Here is a 13,298-nt window from a genome sequence, read left to right as displayed (position 1 = left end):
ATTTACTCTTCATAATGCAAAGCAATAAAATAAAAATAAAAATAGAGAAATAAAAGCAAGAAAAAAATGTTCTGAATGTTATCCAAAAAAAAGGTGTTCTGAGTAACTTTGCAATATTTCTTAGATTGCACACTCCTCATGAAAAGCAGCCATCATTTGCTTCCTGACTAAGTAATAGTGCCTTTGACTACCACTTCAGAGGAAGTGAAGTTAATGCAAAGCCAGATAGACGCATACCCTCTGTAAGAGAAGGTGTTGAGGAACTAAAGCAACTGCTCTTGTTAGTTTATTATCTCATGTTTTCTAGAGAGCCTGCATCACTCTGCATGATTTCAGTCCATCTTCCAAGGCATGCAGAATTCTGGAGTGTACCCATTTGGCCAAAAATTATTTCCTGAATATTTCCTATGTGCCAGATTCTCAACAGTGAGCAAAACCAGACATGATTCTTGTACCCATTGAGGTTGCAATAGTGTGAAGGTAAACACAATCTAATAATCACTCAAATAAATACCTAAATTTTAAATGTGATAACAGTGCAGGGAGCTATGAGGGAGAAAAACATCAGGGATCCAAGGAGTGGGATAGGAGGTGTTAGTTCCAGATGTTGAGATTACCATTTACATAAAATATGAAAAACACTAGAGAGAATATGTGTAGTGGTGAGGAGAGTGAAAGGGAAAAAGAGTAGAGAGGAGAAACTTCCAGAAGGAAAGACCCAATCTCTTATCAAGGTACATACGAGTTACTGGTATGATTCCTAAGGAGAATATTGTCAATGGTATGTATGTATGTTAGAATAGTCAACCTTAAATTACTATGAACATTTCTTTTGTTTCCTGTGGCTTCTATTTTTAAAATTACCACAAACTTAGTGGTTTAAAACAATTCAAATTAATTCAGTTCTGGAATTCAGATGGTTAAATCATGGTGTTGGTAGGACTGCATTACTACTTCAGAGGAAAATCTATTTTCTTCCCTTTTCCAACTTCCAGTGGCCACCATAATTCCTTGGTTTGGGGCCCTTTTCTCCCTTTTCAAAGCCAGCAGCCTAGCATCTTCTCTCTTCTCTGACCTCCTACCCTCCTCCTAAAAGAACCTTCCTCATTACATCAGGTCCATTCAGCTATCCAAGGACAAGATCCTTAATTTACTCCACCTTCATTCTTCCTTTTACCAGGAAAAGTAATATATTCACAGGTTCTGGGGATTAGGACATGGACAACTTCGAGGGGCCATTGTACTGCCACCACAATCTCTACATTCCCAAATGTTTCAAGTAAGTTCTGATCAACTGTCAGAAACTATATTATCATCTAGAAATGACTACAAATATTTTTAAACTATATGATAAAAAAAAATAATATGGAAAAAAGATTTCACTGATTATATAAAATAATTTTGTTTAGCTCATGTATCCAAAGGAGAGGCTTTAATGTATCATATTAGGAACTCCTTGGAATAGAATTCTGCAAACACCCTGAATAGCAGCTGAGGAGATGCAAAGACCCCTAAAGGGAGATCCAGGGGGAAGACCTAAGCATGTACAAGAAAGACGCCCCAAGGGCTAAGACTCAGGGAAAGAAGGCCTAACTGTAGATCACAGTGGAAGTCTCTAGATCATAAATGGTTAGGTCTTCTTAGAGCACTACGTAATAACATTGTTTCCTGTTTAAAAAAGAAAAACTTCAGGGGCTGCCAGCTATCTACAAAATAGTGTTTGTTTTTATATAAAAGTTCTCTTTTAAGCAGTCATTATTGTGCACATGTTAAATAGAGCAGACATTAAACCATTTGTGCAAAATGACATGGCTAATAGGTGGCAAAACCAAGAACCAAACCATGGTATTCTCAGCATGAGCTCTCTGCTTTCCCGACTCTCCCAGGGCCTCTTTTTAGGGAGAGACACATTAATACGTAACAGAGACAAGATCACAAAAATGAGGAAAACAGGCAAAATTGTGGTTTATTTCACTGGGTAGGAAAATCAGCTTGGAATGCTTTACATTAAGAGGTTTTTGCTCACCATGTTTACTAATGAACCATCATGCCACTGGAAGAACTGATCAGATTGAGTTGAAATAATGCAGCTGATGCCTCTTCCTCATTAAAATCATTCTGGGCCACCAAATGACCTTAAAATCTCTAGTGCTGGCCTCTGTGTAGATTTCAAGTTGGACATTCAAGTTGGATGTTATTCTTTGAATCAACCCAGTTTAATGTACTCAAAATTAAGAATGAGTCTGCAGTGACTGTTTTTGATTTAGTTAGAATTTACACTACTTTTGCCCATGAAGATATAGCCTGAATACAAAGAAATAGACAAAAAATTTTGGAAGGGGAAAAATTGTTGTTTTTATTTGTTGGCTTTGCAGACATTTTATTGATTTTATTAAAGTGGAGAAGTCAATTTTGCTAAGAATCAAGGTAAGACAAAGTCAGTTACCGTATTAGTCAGCCAAAGGTGTACTGATGCAAAATATCAGAAAACGGCTTTTATAAAGGGTATTTATTTGGGGTAAAAGCTTACAGTCACAAGGTCCTAGAGTCTAACTCAAGGTACCATAAGAGGTACTTTCTCTAGTGCAGCCTGCCCAAGAATGGCGCTGCACACATGGAGAGCTGATACAACAAGATGACACAACAAAAAGAAACACAGATTCCCAGTGCCGCTGATAAGGATAGAAACGGTCACAGAAGAACACACATCAAATGGATACAGAGAGCAGACAACTGGGGGGGGTGGGGTGGCGAGGGGAGAGAAATAATTAGAAAATAAATCTTTTAATAAAAAAGGAGGTACTTTCTGATTAAATTCTATTGCCATGTGTTGAAGCAGGATGGTGGGCCATGTCTGAGAGGGTTCAACCTGCCTTCTTCCTCTTAAGGCTTCCAGCTTCTGATCTCAGTTGTAGGCTGGCAAAATGCTTGTCTCTCAGGGTTTCTCAGCTGCTCTATTTTCTTCAACCACAAACTGTCAGACTCATCTGTCTTCCCGGGGGCCTCTGCCATGTCTGTGGAGCTGTTGCTCTTCCTTTGTGCTCTTTTTCTCTATCTACTTCCGTGTTCTTGATTGAGTGGTGGGGATTCAACCCTGCACACCTTAATGACGTGGTTGAATGAAAACCCCAATCGTGATTTAATAAAGTAAAAGTGGAACCTCTGAATTTAATACAATCAAAGGGGTATCATGCCCAGAAGTACAGACCAGTTTACAAACATAATCAATATCTTTTTGGAACTCATAAATAATATCAAACTGCCACAGTTTGATTGACTGGTTAACAAATTGGTTAACATTGACAAACTCATTTCTATTAGAATTTTTTAATAGTACTTTATACTTCAGAAAGATAAGAATGATCTCCTTTAAGGTAATTCATGGCTTTATTTTTCCACTAAAATTTAATGAAAGTGAGATATCAACAAAGGAATTTAAATGATTTACTATTTTCTTCACCTAATTCTTTATCTAATTCTTTTCCATGAGTAATATTTCTGGCTAGCAAATATTTTATGAGATGGTCAGTAGTGTTCAAATAGTACATGGTAAGTAAATACAATGGACTTACTTTTTGTTTGGAAAGCCATGACTGTTTTAGCATTTGACATGGCTAGAGTCACTTCTTACAGGTAGATCCTGTCCAGCCTGGTAAGAAATTACATTGTGCAGTTCTAAGATCACTGGACCTCCACTGGGGCAATTCCAAGCTCTACAGCCATCTACACCATTACAGTCTCCCTGACAAGGTAAATAAGCAGAAAAATGTTTTAGATTGTAAAAGATGTACCTATATCCCACGATTTTTCTTTAAACCTATGGCTTCCATAATGAGCAAAGAGGTGAAGTCAAATTTTATCTAACAATTTGTTTTTCACAAATTGGGACTGACCCTTTGTAGTTTATGACAGCATCTCTTGCTCAGGTCTTTATCAAAGGCCTGGAGTCATTGGGGTGATAGATCCAGCTGTCATCTGCCTGTTCCTCAGAATGTCTTTGTATTAAACTAATGGTCCAGCAGAGCAGCCAGCCTGACAGGCAGATTATTTATTTGCAATCTGGTAAAAGAACTGACAACTTCATTGTTTTAATTGTTCATTTTTCATGGGTTGATGCATTAGCTCACTGGGATCTTTGTTCCTCAGTCAGGGAATAAACACATGGGAGTCAGAGTATCAAAGTGACTGGGACCCTCGACAAGTACAAGAAGCTGTGACTAGGCTTCATGCCCGATGGTTGTGATTACCAGTGTCCCACATGCATTTGGGGACTTTCTGTCTTATCTCTGTTTTGCATCTTTCCTCTCTTTCAGGAAGACCTATGATGTCAGCTACTGATCTGATTGTTTGTTGAAACAATGTTCCTGGTTCTCACAGCCATTAAAGGAGAAAGACTGGAATGGGCCTAGAGTCTCCACCGCTCAACAAGGGTGGGGGCCCGCCCCGCCTGTGTAATAGAATCACAGGGGCCCAGGAGACCTCAGACATCAAGATACCATTGAGAACAGATATAGCTCAGGCCAGGGTCACTCAGAATCCCTGGCGACATTTTCGCAAAATACACAGTGCTTGGTCTCACCCCGGGAGATTCTAATTTATTGAATTTTAAGTGTATGTATTTTTAAAATCCTGATAGGAACTTTGGATTGAGAATATTGACCGAGAGTCTAGACCAACACCCTTAATTGACAAACAAGATATCCAATTGACCAATCACTTTTCCAGACTCATAGCTAATTAATAGTAGAGCTGAGACTAAACCCCAGGGGTCCTGACCCTCAGATCAACACCCTTCTCATTTTCAACATTAGATTTCCATTCTCCAGGAACTGTTGAGACACTTTGAGGAGTCTGCAAAAAGCTTTGGCACATACTAACATATCAGGGCACAATACAGAGGTGACCGTTTGCAAAGGTGAGCCTTTAGAGAGCAGAGGACAGCTCCATGGTCCAACTGTAAACACAAGGGAGGTTCACGTTAAGCTATTGGTAACCAAATTGCGTTATTACTTTACTGTTTTTCCTTCACATTAAAATTGAGAGCCTCTCTAGGGCAGAGGCAATTTTTTAATTATTCTCAATATGCCTGACACCTTATATAAAACCTCAGACACAGAAGGTGCTCGATGAATATTTGGTGAAGGAAAGAAGAAAGCAAGGGATGAGGGAAAGAAGGGAGGGAGGAAGGACAGAAGGAAGGAAGCAAGGAAGGATTCTTCTAGTCCAACATACAAAACTGTGTGAAAGACTGCTCCTACATAGATAGAAAACTGGCTCCCCCTATGGTGTGTTTATATACTCATTTGTTTACTAAATGATTACTCAATGTTTACTATATATCAGGGTCCCATGCTTGGCACTAATGACTTAAAATTGAATAAGATGAGTGTTTTTGAGCACCCAACAGACTGATTCAGGGGAAAGATTTGTGAACGGGACAATGTTACAAGTACTGCTAGTGAGGACACATGAAAAAAGCCTCAGGCACTGAACGGAAAAGAATTTCCAATCCTATCTAGGGAGAATCAGGTGTGTCCTGGAAAAATGGCATTAGAGCTGGGGCTACAAGAGTGAGTAGAAATTCACCACGTAGAAGAAAGAGCAGGAATGAGTAAAGGAATATTTGCTTCATGGCTAGAGCATAGAATAGGAGGTTTTTAGGGACAAATGATGTTGGACAGGTATGTTCGTCCTTAAAAAGTGAAAGGTTTTAAAATATCATGCTAAAGGCTAAATCTGGTGGTGGTCGGTAGCCATAGAAAAGTCATGATAAGGTCTGTTGACAATGTGCAGATTGAATTGGAGGAAGGACTGGAGCCCAGTTTGGAGGCCATTGTAGGCATCCTGGAAAGAGACAAGAACCTGAGCAAGGCCTCTGGAAATGAATGGAGATAAGGAGCTAAACCCAGAGATGGTTGTTTTTTGTTTTGAGATGGAATAGAAAGTACTGGGTAACAGACTGTATGAGGGACCAGAGGAAAGACTATTCTTTCCCTAAATATATCTTCCAAACTGGCCCAAGAGCTTCACATACTAATTATAAATGGGCTAAAAAAATATGAAGGCACTGCCTTTACAAGGCCACACCAAATATGCAAGCCTAAAACAGCATGCAATCATTCTTATGCTTTTGATAGCAGGTTTTTTTCTACTTCCTCTCACAGTCAGAGCACTGGCTAGGGAAGGCAGGCACCAGGGCAGAGGCTTTGGAAGACCTGCAGAATGTGAGGACCCTGGGAACTCTGGGTGGGGGAGCAGCATAAGCAGGTGGATCAGAAAAGAGGAATGGTCCTAAGACCAAGAACTGGGACAGGTCCAGCAAACAAACTCTACCTGGTCCATCTCTTTTAGGCTTGCTCTCAAATATATGCTCATAGAGAGTAGAATTGCTAAGGAAATGTTTGGAAGTGTTTCAGTGCTGAATTCGAGGCAACGATGTCTTTCTTGCAGTGGGCGCCTCCTACAACATCATCAGCACGACATCCCATTAGGACATGGATGATGACTGTTACCCTTTTGGAACTTGGTTGCTGTCATTCTCTAGACTTGTGGAGAGTAAGGATAAATGCCTAGAAAATGAAATCTCCCCTCAGCCGTGCTCTAGATAAACAATAAAGCAAAATGCTAGAATTTTGTTATTTCAATTTATGCTGATGGATTATAATAATACTTGTGAAGGAAAATATATTCATTTAGGAAACCAAGGGTTAACTTATCCATTCCTGTTTTCCTATCTCTCTTGTATTTTGTTCAGCTCCTAAAAGGTGAAAGTAAGTAGTGTGGCTAAAATACCTGTGGCTAGGAGACTCTAACCTCCACTGGCTATTGGGAATAAAGAACTCAAGTGGGGGATGAAAGAGAAGTTTGCCTAAATAAGGGAATGTAAGAATAACCAGATGTCAGTTACAAAAAATAGGTGCTGTAGAGACCTGGAGAAAGGATCCCTATTATAGACTTGACATTTTTCGAGCACTTAACTCTGTGCCAGACACTGTTCTAGGCCCTCTGCCTGTATTATCTTGTTTGATAACCAAAATAACCCCATGAGGAAAGAGCTATTATTATTTTCGTTTTAGAGAGGAAACTAAGGAAACTAAAGTGAAGTCATTTGCCCAAAGGTTACACGGCTAGAGCCAGCATTCTTAAGCATGATATTATGCTTCTCCCCAGGAGGTATTATACCAACAGGGGAATATAAACATGCCATACAGCCTGTGGGTCCTAACAGAAGGATCTGTGGATTCCTGTCCTCACCTATTTCACAGAATCAGTATAGTACAGTGAGAAGAGAAGTGAATGGAGGTTTGAGCGTTATTGATTTTTGTTCTTCCCCAGGTTTCTCTAGGAAGGTCACTTCATAGTGTGTTTTGTCATTTCCATAGCTCCATTTAGAATTAAATTGCACATAATTGCTATTATAAAGATGATCATTAAAACACCTCTAATTATGGTAAATTGGTACATTTTCCTTCAGTATGAATGCATAATAGGTAGTCTATATTATATTCAAAACCATAGTAATGGATAAGTAAGATTAGACCCTATACTTTTCTGTTCCTCTACAAAATAATTAGGTGTTAAGTTTGAAATGCAATGTCACCAACACTGCTGCCCTCAGCCCTGTAAAGCTTGAGGACTAAGAGTGGTGCACAGAAAGAAAGATACCCATGTTCAGTCATACTTGATTTCAAGAATTCTCCTGCAGAATAGTAACGGAAGCTGCCAGGGTATATGAGGACCCTCAGACTGGACGATGCGCCATACGGTAATTAGATAAAGTGGGCAGGGCCAGGCCGGGGGGGGGGGTGCTTAAGTGGTAGACAAGAAACCCTGGGACCCCAAATCCCCAAGTGTCTATGTTTTGGCTCAAGCGTGGTAATTTTCCCTCAAATGTAATGTACTCACAAGACAAATTTTAGAGAATCCAGGTGGCAAGAGCAGCAGAATTAACTGTAATTATTTCCTCTCTTCAGATTGCTAACAGAAGAGGGGCACATGGTTTTTTAACATAATCCTAGAGTGTTAATTTTGGGTCTCCACGTAAAATGCATCCTTCATATCAATACTAATGTCAATGAAAATCAACAAAAGATAGGGAAACTTTTTTTATCAGTGATCAGCTCATATCCTGACCTGGTAAACAGATGTCTAGTTGACTATCCTAAATATTATTCCCTCTTTTTCACTATAGAAAAATAAAGTAGTGAAAATGGGAATACAAAAATAGCAATTAATTTTACTTTGCAATTTGCAATGAAATCTAAGAATAAGAACAACAAGCTGCGTGAAGGAAATTGGCCTCTAACTATTATGAATTGCTCATCCAAATTTCAGCTATTTTAACTGCCAACTCTCCGGAACAAACTCCAATTCAATTAGTAATAAAATATTGCAACAGTCTGGGATGCTCTTTCCCTTCCTGGTGGCAGTTTACTGGGTCCCAAGCGAGGGACTGAAGTGAACTACTTTATTTTATCACACTCTCTCCTTACATATTGTCCTGAATAAGTCACATTCTTGGTTAATAATTTGAAAGCATTTTCATTTGTGCCCTGGGAATGACTAGAAGCGCTTTTAATATTATTAAGTCTAGATCAAATTAATCCAGTCTAAATTGAGACATGGGACTAATGCTTCTTTAACCACACCCCCCTTTTACCAATTATTCTCGACTCTATTGGTGGCCTTGTTAGAAAATCCTTGACATCTTTGATCAGAGGTTCCAGACACAGGCCACTTTCATACATTCTGCGGACAACCTTTGAACCAAGCTGCCAAGTCAAAGCTTACCATGAAGTCTTAAAATCCAAGTGGTGATTCATCGTTTGCAAACTGAGAGACAGATTACCATTGTTAACTTGACCTTAACCTCTAACTCTGAGTCAAAAATGCTTGAAGACCTGGGCATCTTAACTAGAGCAAGACATAAATCAAATTACCTTCAACACCAGAAGGAAATGAATGGTTGGCATCTTATGAACTGTAAAGTGCAGTGGGTTTTCCTTAGAAAATGAAGTTGAGACTGATGACAAAAGGCCTCATTACTTAATTGAATTTAATAAAATATGGAGGAACAAACTTTGCCATGGTTTCAAATAGTTTGATAAATAAATAGGGCCATTTCAAGAGGTTTCTAATTGCATAGTTCTTGAGAAGTTTTGTAAGATTATGAGTGAGGCAAAAAAAAGCAAACTGCCCCAAATGTGGATAATACTGTCTTAGTTTCCTTGCTGTTGCTAAATCAAGCTAGTGCATTATATTCTTTCATCTGATTTTCTTGAAGGATTTAGAGCAAGATGGGAGGTGGGGGGCGGGGCATAAAAGACTTCTACTAGGGAGACAAGGAAAAAGAATTCACTCCAGAAAAGACAAACAATTCTGGTAAATGAAGGAGGTACATTGAGGTTAGGGGAGACCTAAGCCCAGGCCAGACTTGATCAGCAAATAAGAATTTTATGAGCATGGTAAATCTCACCATGTCATGAGTTAGACTGCCATTTTATTTAATGTTGGTTGAACTGAATTGAGGCAAGGTGGATCCACAATTGCGGAAAAGAAAGACATGAAAGAGTAAATAATAACAGATTGCTATCTTTGGTATATACTTTTCCCATGGAATTTTAGCTAGAAACTAGAGGGTAAAGTAAAATGAGTATAAGAGTTTCAAAAATGCTAGTAAAATCCAGTTTTAAAACCAGATTAAATTAAAATTAAATATCTAAACATTAAGATAATATTAATTCTAATGTTTTAGAAGATTAAATTTATTACTTACTTTAATGCTTCATATCTGGGAGGAGGGACACTCTACATCAGTCAGGAAATGAGAGGCAACTCAATATTATTGCTCTTGATATCTCCAGGAGAGTACTGGTTTTGCAAAACAAAACCTTTCTGAAAATCATTCTAGGAAAAAAGCACTTTTCTACCCAAACAACAAATTAAGTCCATCAGAGGATTCTTCCCAGAATGCTCTGAAGTCCAGTATTTCCAACAGAGGATGATACAGCCCAGAAACACTTGAGACATTTCTCCTTTTAATATCTGGCCAAAATGTAAGTTCTTGTGAAATCCGAAGGTTTTCAGCATTGGCAGCTCTTTAGAAACATAAGAGCATTTCTCTGTGCCTCTGGAGAATGCACCTTAATAGAAAATGGCACACACATGCACCTGAGCAAGCTAACAGCAAGCACATGCGCCCAAGGATGCCAGCAGGGTGCACACGCACCCCAAAATACTGAGACATTCCTTGACCTTATCCGCCCACTGCTGAAAGGGCTGGCTGCATCACGAACAATTCAATCACTCACCTGGTTATTTTGCCTGCCCTAACTGGTCTGATTGCTTTTTCCCTTCTGAATTAACTGAGCTGACCAGCTATATTAGCGTAAGGGAGTTGAGCCTCCAGCACCTTCAAGGATGGGAAAGATGAACTTCTTTCCCAAAACGTCAATGGGAAGTTTGTTTGTTTGTTTGTTTAAAAGTTAAAACTGTTATAAGTAAAAAAAAAACTTCTTTGGATGTATATTTATTAAACAGAATTTTATTCATTTTACTCTACAGGAATCTCTTGGCAGAAGAAAATAAACGAGACTTGAAAGATCCAAGTGTGAAACTCTCTGTATAAGTCACAGACACAACTGTTTAAAAAAAAAGTCCACATCCATTGTCGCCCTTGGCACCAACCCAGCCAGGGACTCAGGGACACATTGGGATGTCCCTGAGATGGTGACAGGTCACACACCTGGTGTCAGTTCAACACCAGAAAGCCCATCTGTTGAAAATGGAAGCTGAAAATGGAAAATAACCAAATGAGTGTCTTTTGTTTTTGTTTTTAAAATGTAATTCCTCTTTCTTTATACTGCTATAGAGCCTGGTAAATGAATCCACACTGGTTCTAGGCTTCTGAACATAAACTTTTCAACCACTGGAAAACATTGTAATTTTTTTAATGGTTTCCCCACTCGTTATTGACCCTCTGTCTTATTATCCATGACCTCTCTATTGTAGAGCGTGGAGAATTTTATATCCTATATCTGCTATGGAGAATATACAATTTCAAAATATTCAGTCCAAAGGTTATTTTACACAACTGATAAGAAATGACTGCACAGCTGGAATTTTATAACCCAAAGTCACTTTTTTCATTGCAAAAAGTTACTGCATTAGGTAGAAATAAATTCGAGTTATCCATAGAAATCTCTTCCCTTTCTGGCTTGTATAAATGCATTTTTATTAAATTATTATTTTTTCAACAGCACTAACACCCAGGAATTCAACCCCTATACATAATTCATTTCTCACAAACAAAAGCCATATCCATGTACATAACTAACTCATTTTCTTGATTCATATGTATTTTCCTTTTCTAGCAATCTCATATTTCTTAAATTCACAAATTGACAGCTAATAGCAATTCTGTGCACTTCACCTCCTTTATTCAAATGTATTGGTTAATAACTAAAAAAAAGAAACTCATGTCGGACAACCTAAGAATTCAGAGAACTAAAAAAAGAAATTATTCAGATATGTCAGCCACACTGATGCTTATCTGGTTGGGTGGCAGAAAGGAGAGGACTGTGTTTTCAGTTTATGCCAGCCAGAGTCTAACAAAATCCCCATACCCAAGGAAGACTGGATGTGGATTTAAAGCATTCTGAAGTTTGAAGTATGGGTGACACAAAACCAAAAGCAAACCACACACACGTACACACGCAATAAAACAAGCCATTAAATTGAAAGAAATAGTGATACTCCAAGACAATGAATAGTTCCTTGCCATTCTATTTTTCTGTATCTAGAACTTCATATTAACAGAGTCAGAGATATTCTATGTAAGAAGGCACAGGAACCACCTATGAATTATTCTATTCTGAAAAATACATCTCCTGCTTACCATTTCCTGAAATATCCTCTTGAGGGAAGTTCTCCGAATCTCTAAGTATCTTCCGGTCAGACATATTCCACTAATGTCAAAGTTCAGAATATCTCCCTGACTGGGCAGGTTACTGGGACAATGCTAAACCCAGATAGGTGAAGGGTGGAAGGGGGAAGAGGTACTCAGAGGGGGGCAATATAGTGGTGCAGTAAACAAACCTTGCCTGCTTTACAATTTTTTAGGGTGAGGCTTGTCTCTTGAGGGAATATTTTTGGCTCATGCGGGATATATATGACTATCACCAAAAGTTTTCCCACAGAGGACAATAAACAAAGCAGGTACAACAAACTAACCAACTTCTGTTGTCATTATTTTCAATATGCTACTTGGTATATATTTAACATAGTAATAAAAACAGTTTGTAAGGGAAAAAATACTTGGCATTTCAATTCTGTTCTTTGCTAAAAACTAAGAGGAAAGGATGGGTTTTGTAGTTCAAGATGGAGAGAAAAGAATGAGTAAATTATCATAGACGGCCTCTAAGCAGAAAGGGGGAAACAGGCCCAGAAAGGCAAGTAAAATTCAGATAAGAAATTTTAAGATTCCCTTGTTGAAGTTCTTGAAACTGAACATCATAATAGCAGCAAAGTAAAAGTAATATTGTCATATTTTTTTCTATCTGTGTGATAGACATAACGCCTGCCTACCATATTTTTACAGAGCTTTTTTGACAACCAAATTTCTTTTCAAATGATATAAAAGTAGTCTGGAAAATATTAAGCATTTATTTAGATATAACACTGGTTTTATTAACACTAGTTTAAGGAAGCCAGGTGAGTTTGCCCAATGGCTTTCTAGAACTTTTTTTCCCTTAGAACTTGTAACCATTCTGCATTCTCTTTCATTTTCTGATAAAATTTGCAAAACAATTTTTACAAATTAAAAAGAAAAAATTGGAGTAGTTAATACATAAACTGAAATAAATTATCATAGAGATAAAATTTTAAAACTACTGCTTTATTATTTTTCCTTAAACAGTCTGACAAAGATGACAAAGTTTGACATGTCTAGTGTTTGCCAGGGTAAGGGCTAACAGGCACTTTCACATCTAGTTGGTATGAGGGTAAATCAGCGTAACCTTTTTTTTTCAGAGAGCAGCACAATTTGCAATATCTATTCAATTTTTAAGTGAACAAGCTCTACAGTTATGTACCTAGAGCATTGCATTTAACTTCCAGAGAAACTCTCACCTATGTGCAAATAAATACGTATAAGAATGTCCATTGATTTTTAATACATAAAACAACCTAAATGTCCCTCCACAGGGGAATGATTAAACCAAATACTTTGGGAACGTACAATAGAATACTCTGAAATCTTATGGAAGGAAAAAAGATGGGTCAGTGTGGACTGATAGGAA

General features: G+C 38.1%; 1 protein-coding gene across 1 annotated transcript in view; it reads right to left on the bottom strand.

Moving 5' to 3' along the window:
* The window catches only part of LOC131278347 (multiple epidermal growth factor-like domains protein 6), a 47,262-nt gene extending 35,302 nt beyond the window's left edge, over nt 1-11,960 (bottom strand). The window contains exon 1 of the mRNA XM_058296433.2: nt 11,897-11,960. Within this exon, the coding sequence (XP_058152416.2) occupies nt 11,897-11,960 (64 nt within the window). The remainder of the gene's footprint in view (nt 1-11,896) is intronic.
* Between the last annotated feature and the right edge of the window lie 1,338 nt (nt 11,961-13,298).

This window comes from Dasypus novemcinctus, chromosome 4 (assembly GCF_030445035.2).
Source record: "Dasypus novemcinctus isolate mDasNov1 chromosome 4, mDasNov1.1.hap2, whole genome shotgun sequence".
In the NCBI taxonomy this organism is placed as follows: domain Eukaryota; kingdom Metazoa; phylum Chordata; class Mammalia; order Cingulata; family Dasypodidae; genus Dasypus; species Dasypus novemcinctus.
Note: the sequence above shows the minus strand (reverse complement) of the source record. Positions and strands in the feature narration are given on the sequence as shown.